Below are 25228 nucleotides of genomic sequence, written 5' to 3' on the forward strand. Positions count from 1 at the left end.
GAGAATCTTTTTAGCTTCACCTAGATCTTTCATCTCAAACTCGAGATTGAGTTGAGTCTTCATTCTTTCAATCTCAACTTTGCTCTTAGATGCTATTAGCCTATCATCAACATATAAGAGCAAGTATATGAAAGTTCCTTTTTGTAGCTTCTGAAAATACACGCAATGATCAAATTTACTTCTTGTGTACCTTTGTCCTTTCATGAACTAATCAAATCGCTTGTACCACTGCCTCGGAGATTGCTTCAATCCATAAAGCGACTTTGTCAGTTTGCAAACCCAATTTTCTTTACCAGCAACCTTGAATCCATCTAGCTGAGTCATATAGATTTTCTCTTCGAAATCACCGTGTAAAAACGTGATCTTCACATCAAGCTTCACATCAAGCTGAACTAGTTCAAGATCATATTGCGCAACTAAGGCTAGCAAAATTCGAATAGACGAATGCTTCACAATTGGAGAAAACACTTCATTGTAGTCTATTCCTTCTTTCTGAGCGTAACCCTTTGCTACCAATCTAGCCTTGTATCAAATTTCATTTTTACCAGGAAATCCTTCCTTATTTGCATATACCCATTTGCATCCAATTGCCTTTTTCCCCTTAGGTTGTATCACCAACTCTCAAGTCCTATTTTTACAAAGAGACTGCATTTCTTCATTCATGGCTTGCTTCCACTTTACACCATCAGGGTTACTTATTGCTTCTGTGTAAGTAGACAGAACATCATCATCCGCAATTTGGAATTGCATAGGCCACCATATCATCAAAACGAGCATCTCTCTTCTTGGCCTCCTATATGCAATTGAGTCTTGTTGCTGTAGAGGTTCTTTAGTCAGAACTTCTTCATCATTTGTCCCTACAATATTAGCTGGATTATCGTTAATCTTTTTAAGCTCCACCGGCTGTAAAGTACTACTGGTTTTGTCATCCTTTTGTGAATCCTTATACTTTAACACGGTTGATTCATCAAAAGTCACATCTCTACTGAAAACAATCTTCCTTTTATTAGGACACCAGAGACAGTATCTTTTTACTCTATCAGTTATACCCAAAAATAATGTTTTCTTTGTTCTCGGGACTATTTTAGATTCTTTTACATGATAATATACAGTGGAACCAAATACATGTAAAGAATTATAATCAGTAGAAAATTTACCAGTCCACATTTCCATAGGAGTTTTTCCATTTATTGCAGCTGATGGCAAACGGTTAATTAGATGGCACGCATATGTAATTGCCTTTAGCCTAAAATTTCTTGCCCAATTCAGCATTAGACAACATACATCGAACTTTCTCCAGTATAGTCTGATTCATGCGTTCTGCCACCTCATTCTGTTGTGGTGTATCCCGAACAGTGAAGTGTCGCACAATGCCCTCATCTTGACATACTTGTAGAAATAGATCATTTTTGTACTCAGTATCATTATCTGATCGAAGTCGTTTGACCTTTCAACCAGTCTGAGTCTCCATTATCTTCTTCCATTTCAGAAATGCATCCAAAACTTCATTTTTTTTTCTTTTCATTAGATACACCTATACTTTTCTTGAATAATCATCAACAAAAGTAACAAAATAGTGCATACTTCCCAAAAAAGCCACTTTGGTAGGTCCCCACTCATCACTGTGAACGTAGTCCAGAATTCCTTTCGTATTGTGAATTGTTGGACCAAAATTTACCCTCGTTTGCTTGCCTAGAACACAATGTTCACAGAATTTCAATTTGTAAGAATTTGCACCTTTCAACAAACTTTGCTTTGCCAAAGTTTGCAAAGCTTTTTCACCAGCATGTCCCAATCGCATATGCCATAATCTGGTAGCCTATGAATCTACATCTTTCGCAGAAACTGTCGATGTTGATTCAATATGTATACTTTCATTTAAAAAATACAAGTTATTTCTTGTGCCTTTCATCACCGTCAATTCTCGGGCTACTACCTTTAGTAATCCATCTCTCAAAGTGATTGTGAGCCCTTTAGATTCTAGAGCCCCTAATGAGATGAGATTTTTCTTCAGGCTAGGTATGTATCGAATATCTGTCAAGACTTGAATTGAGCCGTCGTGATTTTTCAATTAGACTGTACCCACTCCCATTGTCTTACAAGCACTATCATTGCCCATAAGAACAACTCCACCTTCTAGCTTTTTAAGACTAGAAAACCAGTCATTATTAGGACACATATGGTAAGTACATCCTGAATCCAAAATTCATTCATCCGTATGACATGCCATTGCCATGCCAACCAAGCTAAAGTCTGACTCTTCATCATGCTCCAATTCACATGCATTAGAAATAGTCTTGCCCTTTTGTAGCTTAAGACAATTCTTTTTCCAATGCCCATTCTCATGACAAAAGGCACATTCATCTTTGGTGGGTCTCCATTTGGACTTTCTCCTTCTACCAGATTTGCTGCTGTGTGAATGATCTCTTACTGTTAAGACTTCTGTAGTTGTATCTCTTTGATCTCTTTTATCTTTCTTTCGAGTTTCAGATCTATACATCGCACTATAGAATGCATCAAATGTGATCGTGTTCTTCCCATAAAGCAATGTGGTGGTAAGATGATCATATTCATCAGGAAGGGAATTTAACAACAATAATGCATTGTCTTCATCTTCAAATTTCTCATCCAATTTAGCAAGTCTGCTAAAATTTTATTGAATGAGTTCATATGGTCATTTATCGACATACCGGGTGCATACGTGAATCGATAAAGTTTTTTTTATATAAAGCCTATTTTCAAGACTTTTCGTTAGAAACTTTTCTTCTAGTGTATCTAATAACTTCTTCGCTGATGTCTCCCTCATGACAGAGTACTTTTGCTCTTTGGCCAAACATAAGTGGATTGTACCACACGCCTGTCTATTTATCTTGACCCACTCTTTATCATCCATCTTGTCAGGTTTTTCTTCAAGGGCTATATCCAGCTCTTGCTGACATAAGACATCTAGTATCTCACATTGCCACATACCAAAATTATTGGTACCGTCAAATTTCTCTACTTCAAATTTTGCATTGGTCACAGTAGTCCTTGCTGATGACGATGCCTGTCATTTTTCTCTTCAATCCCAACTATTATATATGTGGACAGTGCCGTATACGTGAGTAGTGCCGTGAATGGTCGTATTCCCTAAATACGAATCTAGCTCTGATACCAATTATTGTACGGAAGCGGGTAAAAGAGTAAAATTATTGTACTAAAAAATCACACTAAGTTCAATTCCCAGAAAAGAGGTGGATCATGAGGATCACTTAAGTAACAGGTTTTTCCTAGCTAGAATATCCCTCTATCGTAATTTAATAGTACAATTAATCACTACAATCATACTCACAAAATATGCAAAAATAAATAGTAAAGAACAGAATTTTAACGAGGTTCAACAAATTTTACCTACGTCCTCGGGCACTACTAAATATATTTCACTCTAAAATACAGGTGAAAATTTACAACTAGGGAGAGAGAACAATGCCTTAAGTAGAGAATGGCAAATGTTGGGGATGATTAGAATGAAAAATGGTTAGGCCTATTTATAGTTGAGGTTCAAGGGCCAACTTACAAAGTCCCTATACAATTAGGGACCAAAATTGCAATTATTCCATGCCAAATTCCAAATCAACTTTTGATGCCAATATCTTTGACTTTTTAAATGTATGTATTAGAAGCTAACCTTTAAAAAGTCAAAGATATGGGCACCAAAAGTTGATTTGGAATTTGGCATGGAATAATTACAATTTTGGTCCCTAATTGTATAGGACTTTGTAAGTTAGCCCTTGAACTTCAACTATAAATAGGCCTAACCATTTCTCATTCTAATCATCCCCAACATTTGCCATTCTCTACTTAAGGTATTGTTCTCTCTCCCTATTTGTAAATTTTCACTTGTATTTTGGAGGGAAATATATTTGGTAGTGCCCGAGGACGTAGGCAAAATTTGCTGAACTTCGTTAAAATTCTAGTGTTCTTTACTATTTATTTTTGCATATTTTGTGAGTGTGATTGTAGTGATTTATTGTACTATTAAATTACGATAGAGGGATATTCTGGTTAGGAAAGACTTGGTACTTAAGTGATTCTCGTGATCCACCTCTCTTTCCTAGGAATTGAACTTAGTGTGATTTTTTAGTACAATAATTTTACTTTTTTACACGTTTTCGCGCAACAATTGGTATCAAAGCTAGATTCGTACTTGGGGAATACGATCGTTTACGGCACTACTCACGTATACGACACTGTCCACTATATAGTAGTTGGGATTGAGGAGAAAAATGGCAGAGGCTTTATATGAAAAAGTTGTAAGATACACTAGAAGAAAAGTTTTTAATGAAAAGTCCTGAAAATAGGCTTTATATGAAAAAAAATTTATCGATTCACGTATGCACCCGGTATATCGATGAATGACCATGTGAACTCATTCAATAAAATTTTAGCAACTTGTTAAATTTGGATGAGAAATTTGAAGATGAAGACAATGCATTATTATTGTTGAATTCTCTTCATCGTGAATATGATCATCTTACCACCACATTGCTTCATGGGAATGACACGATCACATTTGATGCAGTCTGTAGTGCATTGTATAGATCTGATACTCGAAAGAAAGATAAAAGAAATTATAAAGATACAACTGCAGAAGTCTTAACAATAAGAGGTTCACACAGCAGCAAATCTGGTAGAAGGAGAAAGTCCAAAAGGGGACCCACCAAAGATGAATGTGCTTTTTGCCGTGAGAAAGGGTATTAGAAAAAGAATTGTCCTAAGCTACAAAAGGGCAAGGCTATTTCTAATGCATGTGTAGCGGAGTATGATGACGAGTCAGGCTTTAACTTGGTTGGCATGGCAATGGCTTGTCATACGGATGAGTGGATTTTGGATTCAGGATGTAATTACCATATGTGTCCTAATAAGGATTGGTTTTCTAGTCTTAATGAGGTGAAGTTGTTTTTATGGGCAATGATAGTGCTTGTAAGACAATGGGAGTAGGTACAGTCCAATTGAAGAATCACGATGGCTCAATCCAAGTCTTCATAGATGTTCGCTACGTACCTAGCCTGAAAAAAAATCTCATCTAATTAGGGGCCCTAGAATCTAAAAGGCTCATAATCACTTTGAGAGATGGATTACTAAAGGTAGTAGCTCGGGAATTGACGGTGATGAAAGGCACAAAAAGAAATAACTTGTATTTTTTAAATGGAAGTATAGTTATTGGATCAACATCGACAGTTTCTGCGAAAAATGTAGATTTAGAGGCTACCAGATTATGGCATATGCGATTAGGAAATGCTGCTGAAAAAGCTTTGCAGACTTTGGCAAAAAAAAGGCTTGTTGAAATGTGCAAATTCTTACAAATTAGAATTATGTGAACATTGTGTTCTGGGCAAGTAAACGAGGGTAAAATTTAGTCCAGTAATTCACAATACGAAATGAATTCTAGATTACATTCACAGTGATGTGTGGGGACTTGCCAAAGTGGCTTCTTTGGGAGGTATGCACTATTTTGTTTATTTTGTTGATGATTATTCAAGAAAAGTATGGGTGTATCTAATGAAAAGAAAAAATGAAGTTTTGGATGCATTTCTGAAATGGAAAAAGATGGTGGAGACTCAGACTGGTCGAAAGGTCAAACGACTTCAATCAGATAATTGTGCTGAGTACAAAAATGATCTATTTCTACAAGTATGTTAAGATGAGGGCATTGTGCGACACTTTACTGTTCGGGATATACCACAGCAAAATGGGGTGGCAGAACGCATGAATCAGACTATACTGGAGAAAGTTCGATGTATGTTGTCCAATGCTGGATTGGGTAATAAATTTTGGGCTGAGGCAGTTACATATGCGTGCCATCAAATTAACTGTTTGCCATCAGCTGCAATAAATGAAAAAACTCTTATATAGATGTGAACTGGTAAATCTGTTACTGATTATAATTTTTTACATGTATTTGGTTTCACTGCATATTATCATGTAAAAGAATCTAAGTTAGACCCAAGAGCAAAAAAATCATTATTCTTGGGTATAACTGATGGAGTAAAAGGATACCGTTTCTGGTGTCTTAATACAAGGAAGATTGTTTTCAGTAGAGATGTGACTTTTGATGAATCAACCATGTTAAAGTACAAGGATTCACAAAAGTATGATAAAACCAGTAGTACTTTGCAGCAGGTGGAGCTTGAAAAGGTTAACGCTAATCCAGCTAATATTGGGGGGACAAATGATGAAGAAGTTCCGACCGAAAAACCTCTATTGCAACAAGATTCAATTGCATATAGGAGGCCAAGAAGAGAGATTCGTAAGCATGCTCGCTTTGATGATATAGTGGCCTATGCACTTCTAATTGCAGATGATGTTTTATCTATTTACACAGAAGCAATAAGTAACCCTGATGGTGTAAAGTGGAAGCAAGCCATGAATGAAGAAATGCAATATCTTCGTAAAAATAGGACTTGAGAGTTGGTGACACTACCCAAGGGAAAAAAGGCAATTGGATGCAAATGGGTGTATGCAAAGAAGGAATAATTTCCTGTTAAAAATGAAATTCGATACAAGGCTAGATTGATATAGTGATAAGGTATATGCATAATCTTAGAAAAGGACATTGACAAGCTATGAAATTGATTCTACCGTATATTCAGAAGACCGTGGATGTTGGATTACTGTTCAAGCAGGATAATACACTTGGTAAAGGTGTTATTGGGTACGTTGATTCTGATTATGCCGGTGATTTGGACAAGCGAAGATCAATTACCGGTTGTGTTTACCCTTGCTGGAAGACTAGTAAGTTGGAAGTCTACACTATAGTCTACAGTTGTATTGTCAACCACAGAAATCGAATAAATAGCTGTAACCGAGGCTGTAAAGGAAGCTATTTGGCTACAAGGTATGATTAAAACCTTGGGATTGGTTCAGGAGCATATTAACGTGCATTGTGATAGTCAAAGTGCTATTCATTTAGCAAAAAATCAAGTCTATCATGCACGTACAAAGCATATCGACGTACGATTCCATTTTGTGCGGGAAATTATTGATGAGGGGAACATTTGTCTTCAGAAGATCAGGATTGCAGATAATCCCGCTGATATGATGACCAAGGTGGTAACAACAACCAAGTTCGAACATTGTTCGAACTTGATCAATATCCTGCAAGTTTAACAGTTGAAGAAAGCACTATTAAGTATTGTTGTTAAAGGCAGAAAGAATTGTGTGAAAATAAGATTATCCTAATCAAATATTCAAGGTGGAGATTATTAGAATCTACCCATACCTTGCCCATATCTACCCATACCTTTAAAAAGTCAAAGATATGGGCACCAAAAGTTGATTTGGAATTTGGCATGGAATAATTGCAATTTTGGTCCCTAATTGTATAGGGACTTTGCAAGTTGACCCTTGAACCTCAACTATAAATAGGCGTAACCATTTCTCATTCTAATCATCCCCAGCATTTGCCATTCTCTACTTAAGGCATTGTTCTCTCTCACTATTTGTAAATTTTCACTTGTATTTTGGAGTGAAATATATTTGGTAGTTCCCGAGGACGTAGGCAAATTTTGCTAAACCTCGTTAAAATTTTGGTGTTGTTTACTATTTATTTTTGCATATTTTGTGAGTGTGATTATTGTGATTTATTGTGCGATTAAATTATGATAGAGGGATATTCTGGTTAGGAAAGACCTGGTATTTAAGTGATCCTCGTGATCCACCTCTCTTTCGTGGGAATTGAACTTAGTGTGATTTTTTAGTACAATAATTTTACTCTTTTACACGCTTTCGCGCAACAAAAGTCAAATCAAATGCATGGTTCTTTGCATGACCATAGCTCAAAGCCTAGCCCTTGTTTCTCTAAATTCTAAATTTTTAACCTTTCAAGTAATTATTTTTCTGGACCCCTACCTAGGAGATACATCAACAGCTTCAAGGCTATCATAAATCTCACTAAAGATGCAGGTACGATGACATACATGGGTGTGCAAGATGTTAATGGTAGTGGTGGCTTTTATAGCTATTCCATTGGAATTGTGATGAAAGGACAAGATATAGCATTGAATAAAATTTTTGTCATGTGGGCGATCATTGATCTTTCAAATAGTAAGTTCGATGGAGAGTTTCCCAAGGTTATTGGAAAGCTTAGATCACTCAAAAGGCTAAACCTTTCTTATAATAGCCTTAATGGTTGCATTCCCACATTAATAGGTAGTTTGACCAACCTTGAATGGCTAGACCTCTTTTCAAACAAGCTAGTTGGAAGGATTCCAAGAGAACTGCTAAATTTAACGGCTCTTTCTATGTTAAACCTTTCAATGAATGAATTGGTTGGGTGCATCCCTCAAGGAAAACAATTCAATACCTTTGGAAATACTTCCTATGAAGGGATCAAAAGATTACATGGTTTTCTATTGTCAAGTGATTGCAACAATAATGAGCTACCACCACCTCTGCCACCTTCAAACTTATCTGAAGAAGGTGGATCAAAATCAAACATTGATTTTAGGTGGAAAGTAGTGTTGTTGGGTTATAGATGTGGAGTGGTATTAGGATTGGGTGTGGGATGTGTTGTTTTCCAAACTGGTAAGCCAAAGTGGATTGTGAGTTTGGTTGAAATCATATTGAAATGAGGCGGAGAAGAAAGCCAATGACCAGGAATCACAACAATGGAGGAAGAAGGATCTAGGCAGAGCAAATAATGTTCAAGCATTTCTGTTGTATTTTCATAATATATATATATGGTGTGTCTAATGTTCAGCTATATGTCTTTATCTTTAGTATGGTATTTCAATAACGTGTAAGGATCTATTCTCAATGTTACTTTTACACAGTTGCAGCTGTTTATATCTTCTTGAATGACTTCAGTTGTTTTCCTACTAAAAAATCCATCCTACAACTCTCCTAAAGCAATCAAGAAAAAGCAAATCTCCTCCATGAAATTATATCTAATGGTATTAATGATGGAATTAAAAAAAATAAATTAAAGTTGAATTATCAGGTTAAGTTTATAGCTAACAAGACAATCAAGTGTTGGGTATGGGTCCCACTATGTGGGGAACTCATATTTTCTGCCACAATGTATTGTTTTTTTTTTGGTTTTATCAAAAGCTATTTTTTAGGGCTTTTACGGGTGTGTGGGAAAAAATTTTGAGAGAGCCAAAATCTCAATTTCAAATAGAGACAGAGAGAAGAAAAAATTAGTTTTTCAAGTTTGGTGCAGTAGTGATCAACTTTTTGATCAAAGGTCCATCCGTGATTCGATTGAGCTGATTTTTGGACAGCAGCTAGGCGATAAGGTGTTCTTGACTTTGTACAGTCAAATTTTTCATCTTAGTCTTGTATCGTCGAAAATAACCATTTTTCACCAGCTGCGTTTTTGGTGATGTTCTCTCATTTTCTCTCTTTTGCTAAAGATTACATATTGTTAGCCTTGTTGGAGTTGAATGCTTGTTGTAGGCTAGAAATTGTGATCTTGTAGTTGAACATTTGATGATAGTGGAGCTTTTGATCGGACTCTAAAGTCCCGTGATTTTTACCCTTAATTTAGAGGGGTTTTCCACGTAAAAATATCGGTGTCTCTATTTATTTTTGTTGTGGTTGCATTAGTTGATTTGTGGTTGATTAAGGTTGCTAGAGAACATATTTTGTGCTATTGTGCTTGCCATAATTTTTGACAGGAGTTATAGGGAGAGAAAGAACACCGGTTGTGCTTTTGTTTTGTTTCGGTTATTCGGTTTCTTCCCAACAAACTGGTATCAAAGCTTGGTTATTGTGTCAGATAATTCTGGAAATTAATATGAGCAAGATGATTATGTTGAATGGCACAAATTATCAACTTTGGCGGAATAAAATGAAGGATTTGTTGTTTGTGAAGGCTTTGCATCTTCCGGTCTTTACTACTCAAAAAGTCGATTCGAAAAGTGATGAAGAATGAGAATTTGAGCATCAACAAGTGTGTGGCTTTATTCGGCAATTTGTTGAAAAAAATGTTTACAACCACATTGATCAGGAGACACATGCTCGAACATTGTGGGAGAAGCTTGAAAGCTTATATGCTTCAAGGTCGGGCAATAACAAGTTGTTTTTGCTGAAGAAAATGATGGCATTGAAATACAAAGAAGGAATGTCTATAGCTGACCACGTTAGTGAATTTCAGAATGTGATGAATTAGTTGCTTGGTATGGGTGTCAAATTTGATGACGAGATTTTAGGGCTATGGTTGTTTGCTATTATACACTCTTGGGAGACCTTTCGGGACTCGCTCATTAATTCTGCCCTACATTGTATTATTACTTTGGATTTGGTTAATAGTGGTGTGTTAAATGAAAATGTTAGAAGAAGATCTCAAGGTTCTACATCACAGTCCGATGTGTTGGTTATCGAGAACAGGGGGAGGAACAGAGACAAAAATGGAAAGGGTAGAGATAAAAGCCGAAGCAGGTCAAGATCGAGATAAAAGAATTTTGAGTGCCATCATTGTGGTAAGAAAGGTCATATCAAGAAATATTGCTTCAAGTGGAAGAAAGAGAACAAAAGTGGTGGTGATAAACACAATCGGAATGATGATAAAAAATCCGAGCATGTTGCTACTGTTACTCGTGAAGATCTGTTAGTTATTTGTGATGAGAATTTGGTAAACCTAGCATGCGACAAGACTAGTTGGGTGATTGATACTGGTGCATCACTCCATGTCACGTCGAGGAAGAAATTCTTCACATCTTATACTCCTGGTGATTTTGGGGTACTAAAGATTGGTAATGATGGTTTGGTTTTGGTTATTGGTGTGGGAGATGTTAGCTTGGTGAGTAACAATGGGACAGTTAACTCTCAAGGATGTCAGACATGCACCGGATATCCGTTTGAATTTGATTTCTGCAGGAAAGGTTAATGATGAGGGATTCTGTAACACTTTCAGTGAGGGGCAGTGGAAACTGACTAAAGGCTCCTTGTTGTGGCTTGAGAAAAGAAGAGCTCAAATTTGTTCTTTTGACTGACAAGGGAGAACTTGAATGTTATGAAGAGGCTATGGAGAGTGAATGCAAAGATCAGTGGGTTGAAGCGATGAAAGACGAACTTCAATCATTGCATGAGAACCATACCTTTGAATTGGTGAAACTGCCTAAGGGTAAAAGAACTTTGAAGAATCGATGGGTTTTGCAGGTTGAAGCACGAATAGAAGTCATCATCTCCACGATACAAGGCTAGATTAGTCGTCAATGGTTATACTTAGAAAAAAGGGGTTGATTTTGAAGAAATATTTTCTCCGGTTGTGAAGATGTCCTCTATCAGAATTATACTGAGTTTGGCAGCTTGTTATGACTTAGAGGTTGAACAAATGGATGTGAAAACTGCTTTTCTTCATAGTGACTTGGAAGAAGAGCTTTACATGGAGCAGTCAGAGGGTTTTATTGCACAAGGGAAAGAGGACTATGTGTGCAGATTGAAGAAGAGCTTGTATGGTTTGAAGCAAGCTCCAAGGCAATGGTACAAGAAGTTTGAGTCTGTTATGGGGGAGCAAGGCTACAAGAATACTTCTGATTATTGTGTGTTTGTTAAGAGATTCTCTGGTGATGATTTTGTTATCCTTTTGCTTTATGTTGATGATATGCTTATTGTTGGTCAGAATGCTTCTAGAATTGAGAAGTTGAAACAAGAGTTGAGTAAATTCTTTGCAATGAAGGATTTGGGGCAAGCAAAGCAAATTCTTGGCATAAGATTGACACGTGATAGAAAGGCCAAGAAATTATGGTTATCACAATAGAGTTACATTGAGAAAGTACTTCAAAGGTTTAGTATGTACAAAGCTAAAGCGGTGAATACTCCCTTTGCTATGCACTTCAGATTGAGTGTTAAGCATAGTCCTTCCACAGAAAAGGAGAAGGAAGAGATGTAAAAAATTTCTTACTCTTCAGTTTGGGTAGTTTGATGTATGCAATGTTTTGCACAAGACCAGACTTGGCTTATGCTGTTGGTACAGTTAGTCGGTTTCTTTCTAATCCAGGCAGAGAGCATTGGAATGCAGTAAAGTGGATTATGAGATATCTTTGTGGCACTTCCAACATGAAACTTTGTTTCGGCAATGGGAAACCTATTCTTGTTGGGTATACAGATTCAGACATGGCCGGAGACATTGACTCGAGGAGATCTAGTTCAGGTTACTTAATCACTTATGTAGGGGGAGTTGTGGCATGACAATCGAGACTGTAAAAGTGTGTTGCATTGTCCACCATTGAATTAGAGTTTATTGCAGCAAACGAAGCGTGTAAGGAGATACTTTGGATGAAGAAGTTTGTGCATGAGCTTGGTTTTACTCAAGAGAAGTATGTCCTGTATTGTGATAGCCAGAGTGCTATTCATCTTGGTAAGAACTCAACTTTTCATGCTAGATATAGGCATATTGATGTGAGGTACCATTGGATACGAGATGTTCTTGAAGCTAAGCTGTTAGAGCTTGAGAAGATACACACTAATGATAATGGTGCTGATATGTTGACGAATGCCTTACCAAGAGGAAAGTTTGAAGCATGTTGTTTGACCTCCGGTATGAAGGCATTCCCCACATAGTTGGAGGTGGAGAATTGTTGGGTATGGGTCCTACTATGTGGGGAACCCATATTTTCTGCCACAATGTATTGTCTTTTTTTGGATTTGTCAAGTCATTTTTGGGGCTTTTACGTGGATTTGGGCAGCATTTCTTCAAAGAGCCAAAATCTCAATTTCAAACAGAGAGATAGAGAGAAGAAAAAATTAGTTTTTCAAGTTTGGTGCAACAGTGATTAACTCTTCGATCGAAGGTCCATCCGTGGTTCGATTGAGCTGATTTTTGGACAGTAGCTAGGCGATAAGGAGTTCTTGACTTTGTACGGTCGAATTTTTCATCCGAGTCTTGTAGTGTCAGAAATAACCGTTTTTCAGCAGTTGCATTTTTGGTGATGTCCTCTCATTTTTCTATCTTTTGCTAATGATTACATATTGTTAGTCTTGTTGGAGTTGAATGCTTGTTGTAGGCTTGAAATTGTGATCTTGTAGTTGAACATTTGATGATAGTGGAGCTTTTGATCGGAGTCTAAAGTCCCGTGGTTTTTACCCTTGATTTAGAAGGGTTTTCCACGTAAAAATACCGGTGTCTCTATTTATTTTTGTTGTGGTTGCATTAGTTGATTTGTGCTTGATTAAGGTTGTTAGAGAACATATTTTGTGCTATTGTGCTTGCCATAATTTTTGACAGGAGGTATAGGGAGAGAAAGAACACTGGTTGTGCTTTCGCTTTGTTTCGGTTGTTCAGTTTCTTCCCAACATCAAGCTGCAGAGATATTTATTACAAAATCATGAGTTTAATATGATTTATTGTGGTTCTGAATCTAGATTGTTTTTCCTTATTTATTCACTACCATTCTTGATTAATAGTTCGGTAACGAAGTTGATGTGAATTGAGGTACAATTGGTGGATCCAATGTCCCTAATTTCCTTTACGTAGGCTTAATTAAAATTTAACTATTTTATATTTGAGAATGAAGGTAGTAATAATGTCTAAAAATGTTGGGAAGAAACCAACCAACTAAAACAAAGTGAAGCACAATTGGTGTTCTTTCTCTCCCTATAACTCCTGTCAAAAATTATGGCAAGCACAATAGCACAAAATATGTTCTTTAGCAACTTTAATCAACCACAAATTAACTAATGCAATCACAACAAAAATAAATAGAGACACCAGTATTTTTATGTGGAAAACCCCTCTAAATCAGGTAAAAACCACAGAACTTTAGAGTCCGACCAAAAGCTCCACTATCATCAAATGTTCAGCTAAAAGATCATAATATCAAGCCTACAACAAGCATTCAGCTTCAACAAGGCCAACAATATGTAATCTTTAGCAAAAGAGAAAAAAATGAGAGGACATCACCAAAAATGCAGCTGCTGAAAAATGGTTATTTCTGATGCTACAAGACTCGGATGAAAAATTCGACCGTACAAAGTCAAGAACTCCTTATCGCCTAGCTACTGTCCAAAAATTAACTCAATCGAACCACAGATGGACCTTCGATCGAAGAGTTGATCACTGCTGCACCAAACTTAAAAAACTGATTTTTTTCTCTTCTCTCTGTTTGAAATTGAGATTTTGGCTCTGTGAAGAAATGCTGCCCACATCCACGTAAAAGCCCCAAAAAATAGCTTTTGACAAATCTAAAAAAAGACAATACATTGTGGCAGAAAATATGGGTTCCCCACATAGTGGGACCCATACCCAACAATTCTCCCCCTCCAACTATGTAAGGAATGCCTTCATGCCGGAGGTCAAACAACATGCTTCAAACTTTCCTTTTGGTAAGGCCTTCGTCAACATATCAGTACCATTATCATTAGTGTATATCTTCTCAAGCTCTAACAGCTTAGCTTCAAGAACATCTCGTATCCAATGGTACCTCACATCAATATGCCTATATCTAACATGGAAAGTTGAGTTCTTCCAAGACGAATAGCACTTTGGCTATCGCAATACAGGACATACTTCTCCTGAGTAAAACCAAGCTCATGCACAAATTTCTTCATCCAAAGCATCTCCTTATACGCTTCGGTTGCTGCAATAAACTCTAATTCAGTGGTGGACAATGCAACACACTTTTGTAGTCTCGATTGCCATGTCACAGCTCCCCTTACATAAGTGATTAAGGGCCAGTTCTGCATTGCTTTTCAAAAGTACTTCTGGCTCCAAAAGCACTTCTGGAAGAAAAGCTGTGCAGAACAAGTTGTTTTTGGCTGAAATTTTTAGCTTTTCAGGAGTGCTTTTCAAAAGTACTTCTAAAAAGGAGAAGTTAAAATTTTTAGCTTTTTCTCTCCCAGAAGTTCTTTTAGTGCTTAATTACTTTTTCACCCCTTCAATAATAGAGTACTTCTCTTTTTTTTCTTGGTACTTAATTACAAATAATTAAAAATAAAAAAATATTTTTTAAAATACTAATTACAAATATTTAATAGTTATATTTAAATATTTAAAATATAATTTATATATTCTAATTAAATTTTATAAATAATTAATATTTATTGCTTAAAAATATTTAAAATTTATATTTTATATATTAAAATATTAACAAAAAATTATAATATATTTTTTATATTCTTACTAAAATATAATAATATTAACTAATTTAAATATTATTTAAATGTATATTTGTTACTTGATAATAACATGTCTAAAATGAACATTTTATTTCTCAAAAGTACTTTTTTACAGCAATGCTAAACACTCAGATTTTAAACCAAAATTTTCAAAATCACTTCTCAAAAGTACTTTTTCACAGCACTTTTCAAGAGCACTTTTCAAAAGCATTGCCAAACTAGCCCTAAGTAACCTGAAGTAGATCTCCTCGAGTCAATGTCTCCGGCCATGTCTGAATTTGTGTACCCAACAAGAATAGGTTTCTCATTGTCGAAACAAAGATTCATGTTGGAAGTGCCACAAAGATATCTCATAATCCACTTCACTGCATTTCAATGCTCTCTGCCTGGATTAGAAAGAAACCGACTAACTGTACCAACAGCATAAGCCAAGTCTGGTCTCGTGCAAACCATTGCATACATCAAACTACCCAAACTGAATAGTAAGGAATTTTTTACATCTCTTCCTTCTCCTTTTCTGTGGAAGAACTATACTTAACACTCAATCTGAAGTGCATAGCAAAGGGAGTATTCACCGCTTTAGCTTTGTCCATACTAAACCTTTGAAGTACTTTCTCAATGTAACTCTCTTGTGATAACCATAATTTCTTGGCCTTTCTATCACGTGTCAATCTTATGCCAAGAATTTGCTTTGCTGGCCCCAAATCCTTCATTACAAAGGATTTACTCAACTCTTGTTTCAACTTCTCAATTCTAGAAGCATTCTGACCAACAATAAGCATATCATCAATATGGAGCAAAAGAATAATAAAATCATCACCAGTGAATCTCTTAACAAATACACAATGATTAGAAGTAGTCTTCTTGTAGCCTTGCTCCCCCATAACAGACTCAAACTTCTTGTACCATTGCCTTGGAGCTTGCTTCAAATCATACAAGCTCTTCTTCAATTTGCACACATAGTCCTCTTTCCCTCGTGCAACAAAACTCTCTAGCTGCTCCATGTAAAGCTCTTTTTCCAAGTCACCATGAAGAAAAGTAGTTTTCACATACATTTGTTCAACCTCTAAGTCATAACAAGCTGCCAAACTCAGTATAGTTCTGATAGAGGACATCTTCACAACCGGAGAAAATATTTCTTCAAAATCAACCCCTTTTTTCTAGGTATAACCCTTGACGACTAATCTAGCCTTGTATCGTGGAGATGAAGACTTCTCTTCTTGCTTGAACCTGTAAACCCATCGATTCTTCAAAGCTCTTTTACCTTAGGTAGTTTCACCAATTCAAAGGTATGGTTCTCATGCAAGGATTGAAGTTCGTCTTTCATCGCTTCAACCCACTGATCTTTGCATTCACTCTCCATAGCCTCTTCATAACATTCAAGTTCTCCCCCGTCAGTCAAAAGAACGTATTCATTAGAAGAATACTTGACAGAAGATCGTCGATCTCTGGAAGATCTTCGAAGTGGAACTACTGGTGGAGCTATAGGTGCTTGTTGTTGATCATTCACAACATCATCCATGGGAGTATCAAAGTCACCTATATTCTGATGGTCATTACTAACATCACCATGCACATTATCCTGGATAGGATCTTGTGAAGAATCTAGGGGAACCGGATTCACATCAATCAAGTCACTACTACCTTGTGTATCTACTTTCTCTGTCTTATCAATGTCATCAATGTCTGATCCTCAATGAAGACAACATCTCTACTTCTTACGAGTTTCTTCTGAACTGGATCATAGAGTCTATAACCAAACTCACCATCTAGACCATAACCAATAAAAATGCATTGTCGAGCCTTGACATCCAACTTGGATCTTTCATTCTTTGGAACATGAACAAATGATTTACAATTGAACACATGTAGGTGATCATATGACACGTCTTTACCAATCCAAACTCTATTTGGCACATCACCTTTCAAAGGAACACTAGGAGACAGTTTATCACATGTGTCACTGTATTCAAAGCTTCAGCCCAAAACGATCTTAGCAACTTTGCATCTGACAACAAAAATCTGATTCTCTCAATCAATGTTCGGTTCATTCTTTCAACTAACCTATTTAACTGTAAAGTCTTTGGTGGTGTTCTCTGATGTCTGATTCCCTGTCGCAGACAATACTTATGAAACGACCCTGTGTAGTCGCCATCATTATCAGTACGAATGCACTTCAACTTTTTTCCTGTTTCCCTTTCGACTGATGCTTGAAACTGTTTAAACACCTCACAGACTTGATTTTTAGACTTCAACGTGTAAACCCATAGCTTTCTTAAACAGTCATCAATGAAAGTCACAAAATAAAGTGCACCACCATGTGATCTTACTTTTATCGGACCATAAACATCAGAATGGACCAACTCTAGCAACTCTGATTTTTTATGAGGAGGATGGCTTCTAAATGAAACTCTTCTCTGTTTTCCTACTAGACAATGAGCACAATTCTTCAGTGTAGCATTCTTCAAACCCGAAAGTTGATTATTCTTCGCTAAACAGTTGAGCCCCTTCTCACTCATGTGACTGAGTCGTTTATGCCACAACTCAGTTGAGCTGTCATTCACTGTCACATTCACTGTCTCTCGAGAAGTCAAAGCTTGCATCAAGTACAAATTTGAGCTATTCTTTTCTCGAGCCACAACCAAGGAGCCTTTAGTCAGCTTCCACTGCCCTTCACTGAAGGTGTTACAAAATCCCTCATAATCAAGCTTTCCTGCAGAAATCAAATTCAAACGGATATCCGGTGCATGTCTGACATCCTTGAGAGTTAACTTTGTTCCATTGTTACTCACTAGGCTAACATCTCCCATACCAATAACTGAAACCAAACCGTCATTACCCATCTTCAGTACCCCAAAATAACCAAGAGTATAAGATGTGAAGAACTCTTTCCTCGACGTGACATGGAGTGATGCACCAGTATCAATCACCCAACTAGTCTCGTCACAGGCTAGGTTGACCCAATTTTCATCACAAATAACTAATAGATCTTCACGAGTAACAGTAGCAACACGCTCGAATTTTTCATCATCATTCCGATCGTGTTTATCACCACCACCTTTGTTCTCTTTCTTCTACTTGAAGCAATATTTCTTGATATGACCTTTCTTACCACAATGATGACACTCAAGATTCTTGTATCTCGATCTTGACTTGCTTCGGCTTTTATCTCTACCCTTTCCATCTTTGTCTTTGTTCCTCCCCCTGTTCTCGATAACCAACACCTCGGACTGTGATGTAGAACCCTGAGATCTTCTTCTAACATCTTCATTCAACACACCACTCTTAGTCAAATCCAAAGTAATAATACCCTGTGGGGCAGAATTAATGAGCGAGACCCGAAAGGTCTCTTAAGAGTGATAAAGTAGCAAGCAACCAAAGCCCTAAAATCTCATCAAATTTGACACCCATACCAAGCAACTGATTCATCACACTCTGAAATTCACTAACATGGTCAGCTATAGACATTCCTTCTTTGTATTTCAACGCCATCATTTTCTTCAGCAAAAACAACTTCTTATTGCCCGACCTCGAAGCATACAAGCTTTCAAGCTTTTCCCACAATGTTCGAGCATGTGTCTCCTGATCAATGTGGTTGTAAACATTTTTTTCAACAAATTACCGAATAAAGCCACACACTTGTTGATGCTCAAATTCTCATTCTTCATCACTTTTCGAATCGACTTTTTGAGTAGTAAAGACCGGAAGATGCAAAGCCTTCACAAACAACAAATCCTTCATTTTATTCCGCCAAAGTTGATAATTTGTGCCATTCAACATAATCATCTTGCTCATATTAATTTCCAGAATTATCTGACACAATAACCAAGGTTTGATACCAGTTTGTTGGGAAGAAACCGAATAACCGAAACAAAACAAAAGCACAACCGGTGTTCTTTCTCTCCCTATAACTCCTGTCAAAAATTATGGCAAGCACAATAGCACAAAATATGTTCTCTAGTAACCTTAATCAACCACAAATCAATTAATGCAACGACAACAAAAATAAATAGAGACACCGGTATTTTTACGTGGAAAACCCTTCTAAATCAAGGGTAAAAACCACGGGACTTTAGAGTCCGATCAAAAGCTCCACTATCATCAAATGTTCAGCTACAAGATCACAATATCAAGCCTACAACAAGCATTCAACTTCAACAAGGCCAATAATAGGGGTGTTCAATCGGTTAACTGTCCCGAAATAACATTAACAGAATTAACTGACCCTTCAAAATTTTTAACCGTTAACTGAACCGAAATTTTTTCAAAAAAATTAACCGAACCGAAATTTTTTCGGTTAATTCGGTCAGTTAACCGAATTAACCGAAAAATATATATTTTTTATTTTTGGTTAAAATAAGTATAAAATTAATCGAATTAACCGAATTAATTGAAGTAACCGAATTAAGCGAATTACCCGAATTAACCGAATTATTTGTATAAAATTATATTTTTTATATATTTTTTTATTTTTAGATTTTTATCTTTATTTATTACATTATTTGTAATTTTTATGATTAGGTTGGGTTGGGTACTTGGGTTAATATATATTAGATTGGGTATTTGGGTTTATGTTGAATTGAGTTTGAATAAATAGTGGATTATTTATATATTATAAATTTATTTATTAATATTTTCGGTTAACCGAAAATATTCGATTAAACGACCAGTTTCGAACCGAATTAACCGTTAACCGAAAATTCAAAAAATTATTAACCGACCCCGACCGAATTAATTCGGTTAACCGACCGATTAAACCGAATTCGGTCAGTTAACTGAATTTTTTCAGTTTTACCTGAATTTTGCACACCCCTAGCCAACAATATGTAATCTTTAGCAAAAGAGAGAAAAATGAGAGGACATCACCAAAAATGCAGTTGCTGAAAATGGTTATTTCTGACGCTATAAGACTCGGATGAAAAATTCGACTGTTCAAAGTCAAGAACACCTTATCACCTAGCTGCTGCCCAAAAATCAGCTCAATCGAACCACGGATGGACCTTCGATCGAAGAGTTGATCACTGCTACACCAAATTTAAAAAATTGATTTTTTCTCTTCTCTCTTTCTCTCTGTTTGAAATTGAGATTTTGGCTCTCTGAAGAAATGCTGCCCACATCCACGTAAAAGCAAAAAAAAAATGGCTTTTGACAAATCCAAAAAGAGACAATAAAATGTGGCAGAAATTATGAGTTCTCCACATAGTGGGACCCATACCCAACAAAAAATATATCAATAATTTAAGAAATTTAATTTTATTAAGTTTAAAAATTCAAATATAAACTAAGAAGAATTTTATTGGAGTAACATAGCACTCCTAAAAGTGAGAATTTAATAAGACGTTTGAAGAGTGTTGTGTAATTTACAAAGCTAGAAAGCAATCAAATTAAAGCAAAAAGGAATTTAAAGTGGCCAAAGATGAAATTTTACCAAAAAAAGTAAGACAGTAGAAAGAGGGCTTGAACCTCCGACCTTGTGGTTAACAGCCACACGCTCCAGCTTCGAGAAAAATTTTGTTATTGTTATGTGTACATAATACATTTTTGGGGAAATATGGTGTTAGGGGCTCATTTTCATTTAGAGATTATTCATACTCTTAATTAAAGATGAACCAACACCTCTCAATGTTTGGCAAAAACAACATCAATTAATTACTGAAATTTAGTAATGCAAAAAATAAAATAGGTTAGCAAGAAATGAAGATAAAAAAACTTAGTAGTTACAAAAAATAAATAAACGATCCTTCCACAAAATACAATAATAAAATCCAAATCTATTGTATAAAACACTGAATATACTTGATGGATTACTGAAAATACAATACTTCCACAACAAAAACATCAATTATGTGAAGAATGAATCAAACTATTTTTTGCTTAAAAAATAGATTTAATTTCTAAGTCATTGTGTCATCCCCAAATTTGGGACTAGGGATAATAATAATAAAAAGTAGAGAAATGACGATCATGATATCATTATGAATTATGAATGTACAAACTAAATCTGTGAAAGTCTAGAAATATACATACCTAATTCTAAGTAAGATGTGATATGATTCCATCACAATGACTAAGAGCTTATAACCGATTAAATAAAATAATTTGTTTTTGTCCAAATGTGCTTGAAAAAGATGGTTTAGAATCAAACATCACTTTAGGTTGGAAAGTGGTGTCGATAGGTTATGGATGCGGAGTAGTGTTTCAAAAACTCTAATAAAAATGTCTTCCATTGTTCTTAGATCTCGAACAATTTCAACTAATTTCAGTTCAAAGATTATTTCTCAAAGGGGTTTATGTTCAGGAGTGGTTTCTTCTTCTTCGGATCCTTCTAAAGGAACAATAATTTCTTCACAATCCATTCTCTCCGGTCGGTCGACACCTCCTCCTCCGGCGCCGGAAGTTGCCCCACAGGTTTCGGGAGGGAAAATTTGGAGCTTTGTTAAGTACGGACTCATTGCAGGTGTTACTGGAACTACTGGCTATGCTGGTTATCTCTCTTATAGTAAGTTTCTTTTTCCCCTTTTAAAAAGATCGGATCATTTGTGATTTTGGGTTTTTTTTATATGATTAAAAGTGGTTTTAAAAAAAAAAAGAATTTAATATGATTTGCAGAGTGTTCATGTGAGGAAGTAGATCATAAAGCAAATGCATTGCGGGCTGCGGCGAGTTATACTCCTAGTGAAGATGCTTCTGCTAATGATGTGAGTTTGATTTTGTTTAGAAATTGATTTTTTAAAGGATTTTCTCTATTTATTTTAGTTGTTTAGGTGTAATTTTGATTGATCATTGGGCCTCCTAGTTCATCCTTTATGATTGATCATTTGAATGTATATCTGCGGTACCTTAGCTAAGTCTTAATAATGTGATATATCCATTGTTTAGTTTGTCCTAATACTATGAAGAAATTAGATATGAAAGTAATGATCCTTTTTTTTTTCATATATTTTTCAGAAATATGGAGGCTTGCTTTACTCTGCTGCAATGACAGGTGATGACCTTATTGTGTTTCTCTATCTCTTATTGCTTCTTTGTTTGTTCATGGTTACAATTGTCTCTAAAGTCTTTGTTCTGTATGTCAACTTAATTACTAGCACAATATTTGCATAACAGGGCATTTGGTTTGCATTGTCTAGTGCCTGGAGATATTCCGGTAAAAATACCATGGAGGCCCCTGTACTAGGTGTCAGATTGCATTTTATCCCCTCTACTAAAAAATGAGCAAATTAGTCATTGTACATTAGATTGGCAGATTCCAAATTAGTCATTGTACATTAGATTGGCAAATTAGTCAGGTTGTCTGGGACGATTCCAAATAGATTGGCAGATTTGCCATTTCTTTCATCCTTAAATGTTTCTGAAAGTCAACTCCATGGTCAGATTCCTCAAGGCAAACAATTCAACACATTTGGAACTGATTCATATGAAGGAAATAAGGGACTATGTGGGTTTCCAATCTCGAAAGGTTGCAACATCATTGAGCCAGCACCTCCAAATTTGCTTGAAAAAGACGGCTCAAAATCAAATATTGCTTTTGGCTGGAAAGTAGTGTTGATAGGTTATGGATGCGGAGTAGTGTTCGGAATGTCCATGGGATATGTTGTTTTCCAAACTGGTAAGCCGAAATGGTTGGTGAATTTGGTTGAAAACCAACATAAGAAGAGGCGAAGAAGAAAGTCAAAGAAAGGAAATCGCATCAATAGACGAAGATGGATCTAATTACTGCAAATGATGTTGAAGAATTAGTGTTGTATTTTCACAATTTCTTGTTTTGTAGACCGTTTTGCCTATGGTGAAGGGTTGCATTGGTATGTGTCTGTCTTTATTATTGTACCAATTCCTCTGTCTTTCATTGCATTTCGTACTATCTGTAATGGTTTGTTTGAGTGTAACATTTTGTATGGTGGTGTTGTTTATGTCTTCTTTCATGGCTTTCAATTTAGTCTCAATAATCTTTGCAACTGCTCACTAAAGGAGAACAAAATGTCTGAGTGATCTCTGTTGTATTTTCATAATTTTTTTTACAAGTGTGTCTAATGTTTTGCCTTGACCAATTTAACCATATGTTTTTATCTTTAGCATTGTGCATGGTGTATTCCCAGTGATGGCATGTTCATGAAATATTTGTCAATCTAATGAATTAACAGTTTAAGTTTATAGCTAACATGGAAATCAAGATGTTGATGGTGCAGAAAAAGTTGGAATTTCAAGCATGCATGTCTCTTTTTTCCCTCTACTTCTAGAGTAAAGGTAGTTCGGTAACAAAGTTGATGTGAATTGAGGTACAATTGGTGGATCCCATGTCCCTAATTTCAAGCTTAATTGAAATTTAACCATTTTATATTAGAAATTTTAAGATTTGAGAAAGAAGGCAGTAATAATGTCTAAACATATATCAATAATTTAAGAAATTTAATTTTATTAAGTTTGAAATTCAAATATAAACTAAGAGGAATTTTATTGGAGCACTCATAAAAGTGAGAATTTAATAAGACATTTGAAGACTGTTGTGTAATTTGCAACGGTAGAAAGCAATCAAATTAAAGGAAAAAGGAATTTAAAGGGAGCAAAGATGAAATTTAACCAAAAATGAAGACGCTAGAAGGGGGGCTTGAACCTCCGACCTTGTGGTTAACAGCCACACGCTCTAGCCAACTGAGCTATTCCAGCTTTGAAAGAAGTTTTGCTATTTTTATCTGTACAGAATATAGTTTTGGGGAAATATGGTGTTAGGGTCTCATTTTCATTCAGAGATTATTCATAATCTCTTAATTAAAGATGAACTAACACTTCTCAAAGTTTGGCAAAAACAACATCAATTAATTACTGAAACTTAGTAATGCAAAAAACAAAATAGGTTAGCAAGAAATGAAGATAACAAATTTAGTAGTTACAAAAAATAGATAAACAATCCTTCCACAAAATACAATATTTCCACAACAAAAACATTAATTATGTGAAGAATGAATCAAACTATTTTTTACTTACAAAAATAGATTTAGTTTCTAAGTAATTGTGTCACGCCCAAAATTGGGACTAGCTATAAATAAATAAAAAAAGCGAAGAAATGACTATCATGGTATCATTATGAATGTACAAACCAAAACTGTGAAAGTCTATAAATATACATATCCAATTGAGATGTGATATGACTACATCACGATACCTAAGGAAAAGAATTGCAATAGTTATCTCATAATTGTTAATCTTAGGCTTATAACCAATTAAAAAAAGTAATATTTTTTTTTTTTGGTCTCATAATCTCTGCTAATGCTCACCATAAATGTCTCATAAAAGATGGGGAAAAGAAAAAGAAAGCATGAGAAATTAAACAGTGAATTGGAACACACTGCAGATTCTTGTTAGCTATAAAATGGTAGTAAACACTAAACAAAGCAAACCCACATATGAACAAAGTAGGATTGAATTTCATTATCTATTGAATCACATATCATCCGTCCTGTTTGACCTCCAATGCCTTACCATAATCAGTTGGGAACTACAAGCATATACTTAAACCTGCAGATAACAACTCAATGAGTAGTCCAACAAAGACATTTTGAATTACAGAAGATTCAATTATTCAAGTTTGAGTTACATTTATAAACATTTGATGATGAGAATTCATGAATATAAGGTATGGTTTAAGCCTTTGCGTATTCTTAATTTTGTGCCAAACCTATATATCTATCAACAAATTTAAGAGTAATATTTACAATAGTATTGCAGAGTAACATATTTAACATTCGATTACACTGTCAAAACATTGCAGCAACCATGAGATTAATCCAATTACAGGAATTGATATCCTAAATGGCTTTTAGTTAGCTTCATTGACGGTACAAACTAGTTAAAATTTCCAGCTTTCATGTCTTTCTTTTCCCTCAAGTAAACGTAGTCAATACTGTAAATGGTGTGGAATTATTGTACATTGTCCCACAAATGTCCGAAACTTCCACATTGATTGTAAGTTGAGTTTGGGTGAGAGTGATAGGAGGAAGCAACAGCAAGTGTGGAGTGAATAGACAATTGATAGTCATAGTCTTTCTCACCTAATCACCATTTTTTGTGGAGTAAAAGTATAGTCGGGCATTTTACAAGGAAAATCCCTTTTTTTTTCTAAAATTACGGAAAT

At 35.7% G+C, this 25228-nt stretch overlaps 1 protein-coding gene and 1 non-coding gene across 6 annotated transcripts in view; one reads left to right on the top strand and one right to left on the bottom strand.

Moving 5' to 3' along the window:
- The window catches only part of LOC107931165 (receptor-like protein 9DC1), a 29823-nt gene extending 6808 nt beyond the window's left edge, over positions 1-23015 (top strand). For 2 of the 5 annotated variants that reach the window (XR_005925352.1, XR_005925353.1), the window contains 4 exons: positions 21398-21598; positions 21709-21797; positions 22048-22084; positions 22474-23015. Coding sequence is in view for 3 of the 5 variants with exons in the window: in XM_016862971.2 (XP_016718460.1) it covers positions 21283-21598; positions 21709-21797; positions 22048-22084; positions 22230-22276 (489 nt within the window). In the remaining 2 variants the exon portion in view is untranslated. Of the gene's footprint in view, positions 1-20382; positions 21599-21708; positions 21798-22047; positions 22085-22206 lie in introns of those variants that run through there. The other 3 variants (XM_016862971.2, XM_016862973.2, XM_016862972.2) reach the window with 3 other exon arrangements.
- A 674-nt stretch (positions 23016-23689) lies between these two features.
- TRNAN-GUU (transfer RNA asparagine (anticodon GUU)) lies at positions 23690-23763 on the bottom strand. The gene has a single exon. It is a non-coding gene; the product is annotated as a tRNA-Asn (tRNA).
- Between the last annotated feature and the right edge of the window lie 1465 nt (positions 23764-25228).

The sequence above is a fragment of the Gossypium hirsutum genome, chromosome A04, assembly GCF_007990345.1.
Source record: "Gossypium hirsutum isolate 1008001.06 chromosome A04, Gossypium_hirsutum_v2.1, whole genome shotgun sequence".
Classification (NCBI taxonomy): domain Eukaryota; kingdom Viridiplantae; phylum Streptophyta; class Magnoliopsida; order Malvales; family Malvaceae; genus Gossypium; species Gossypium hirsutum.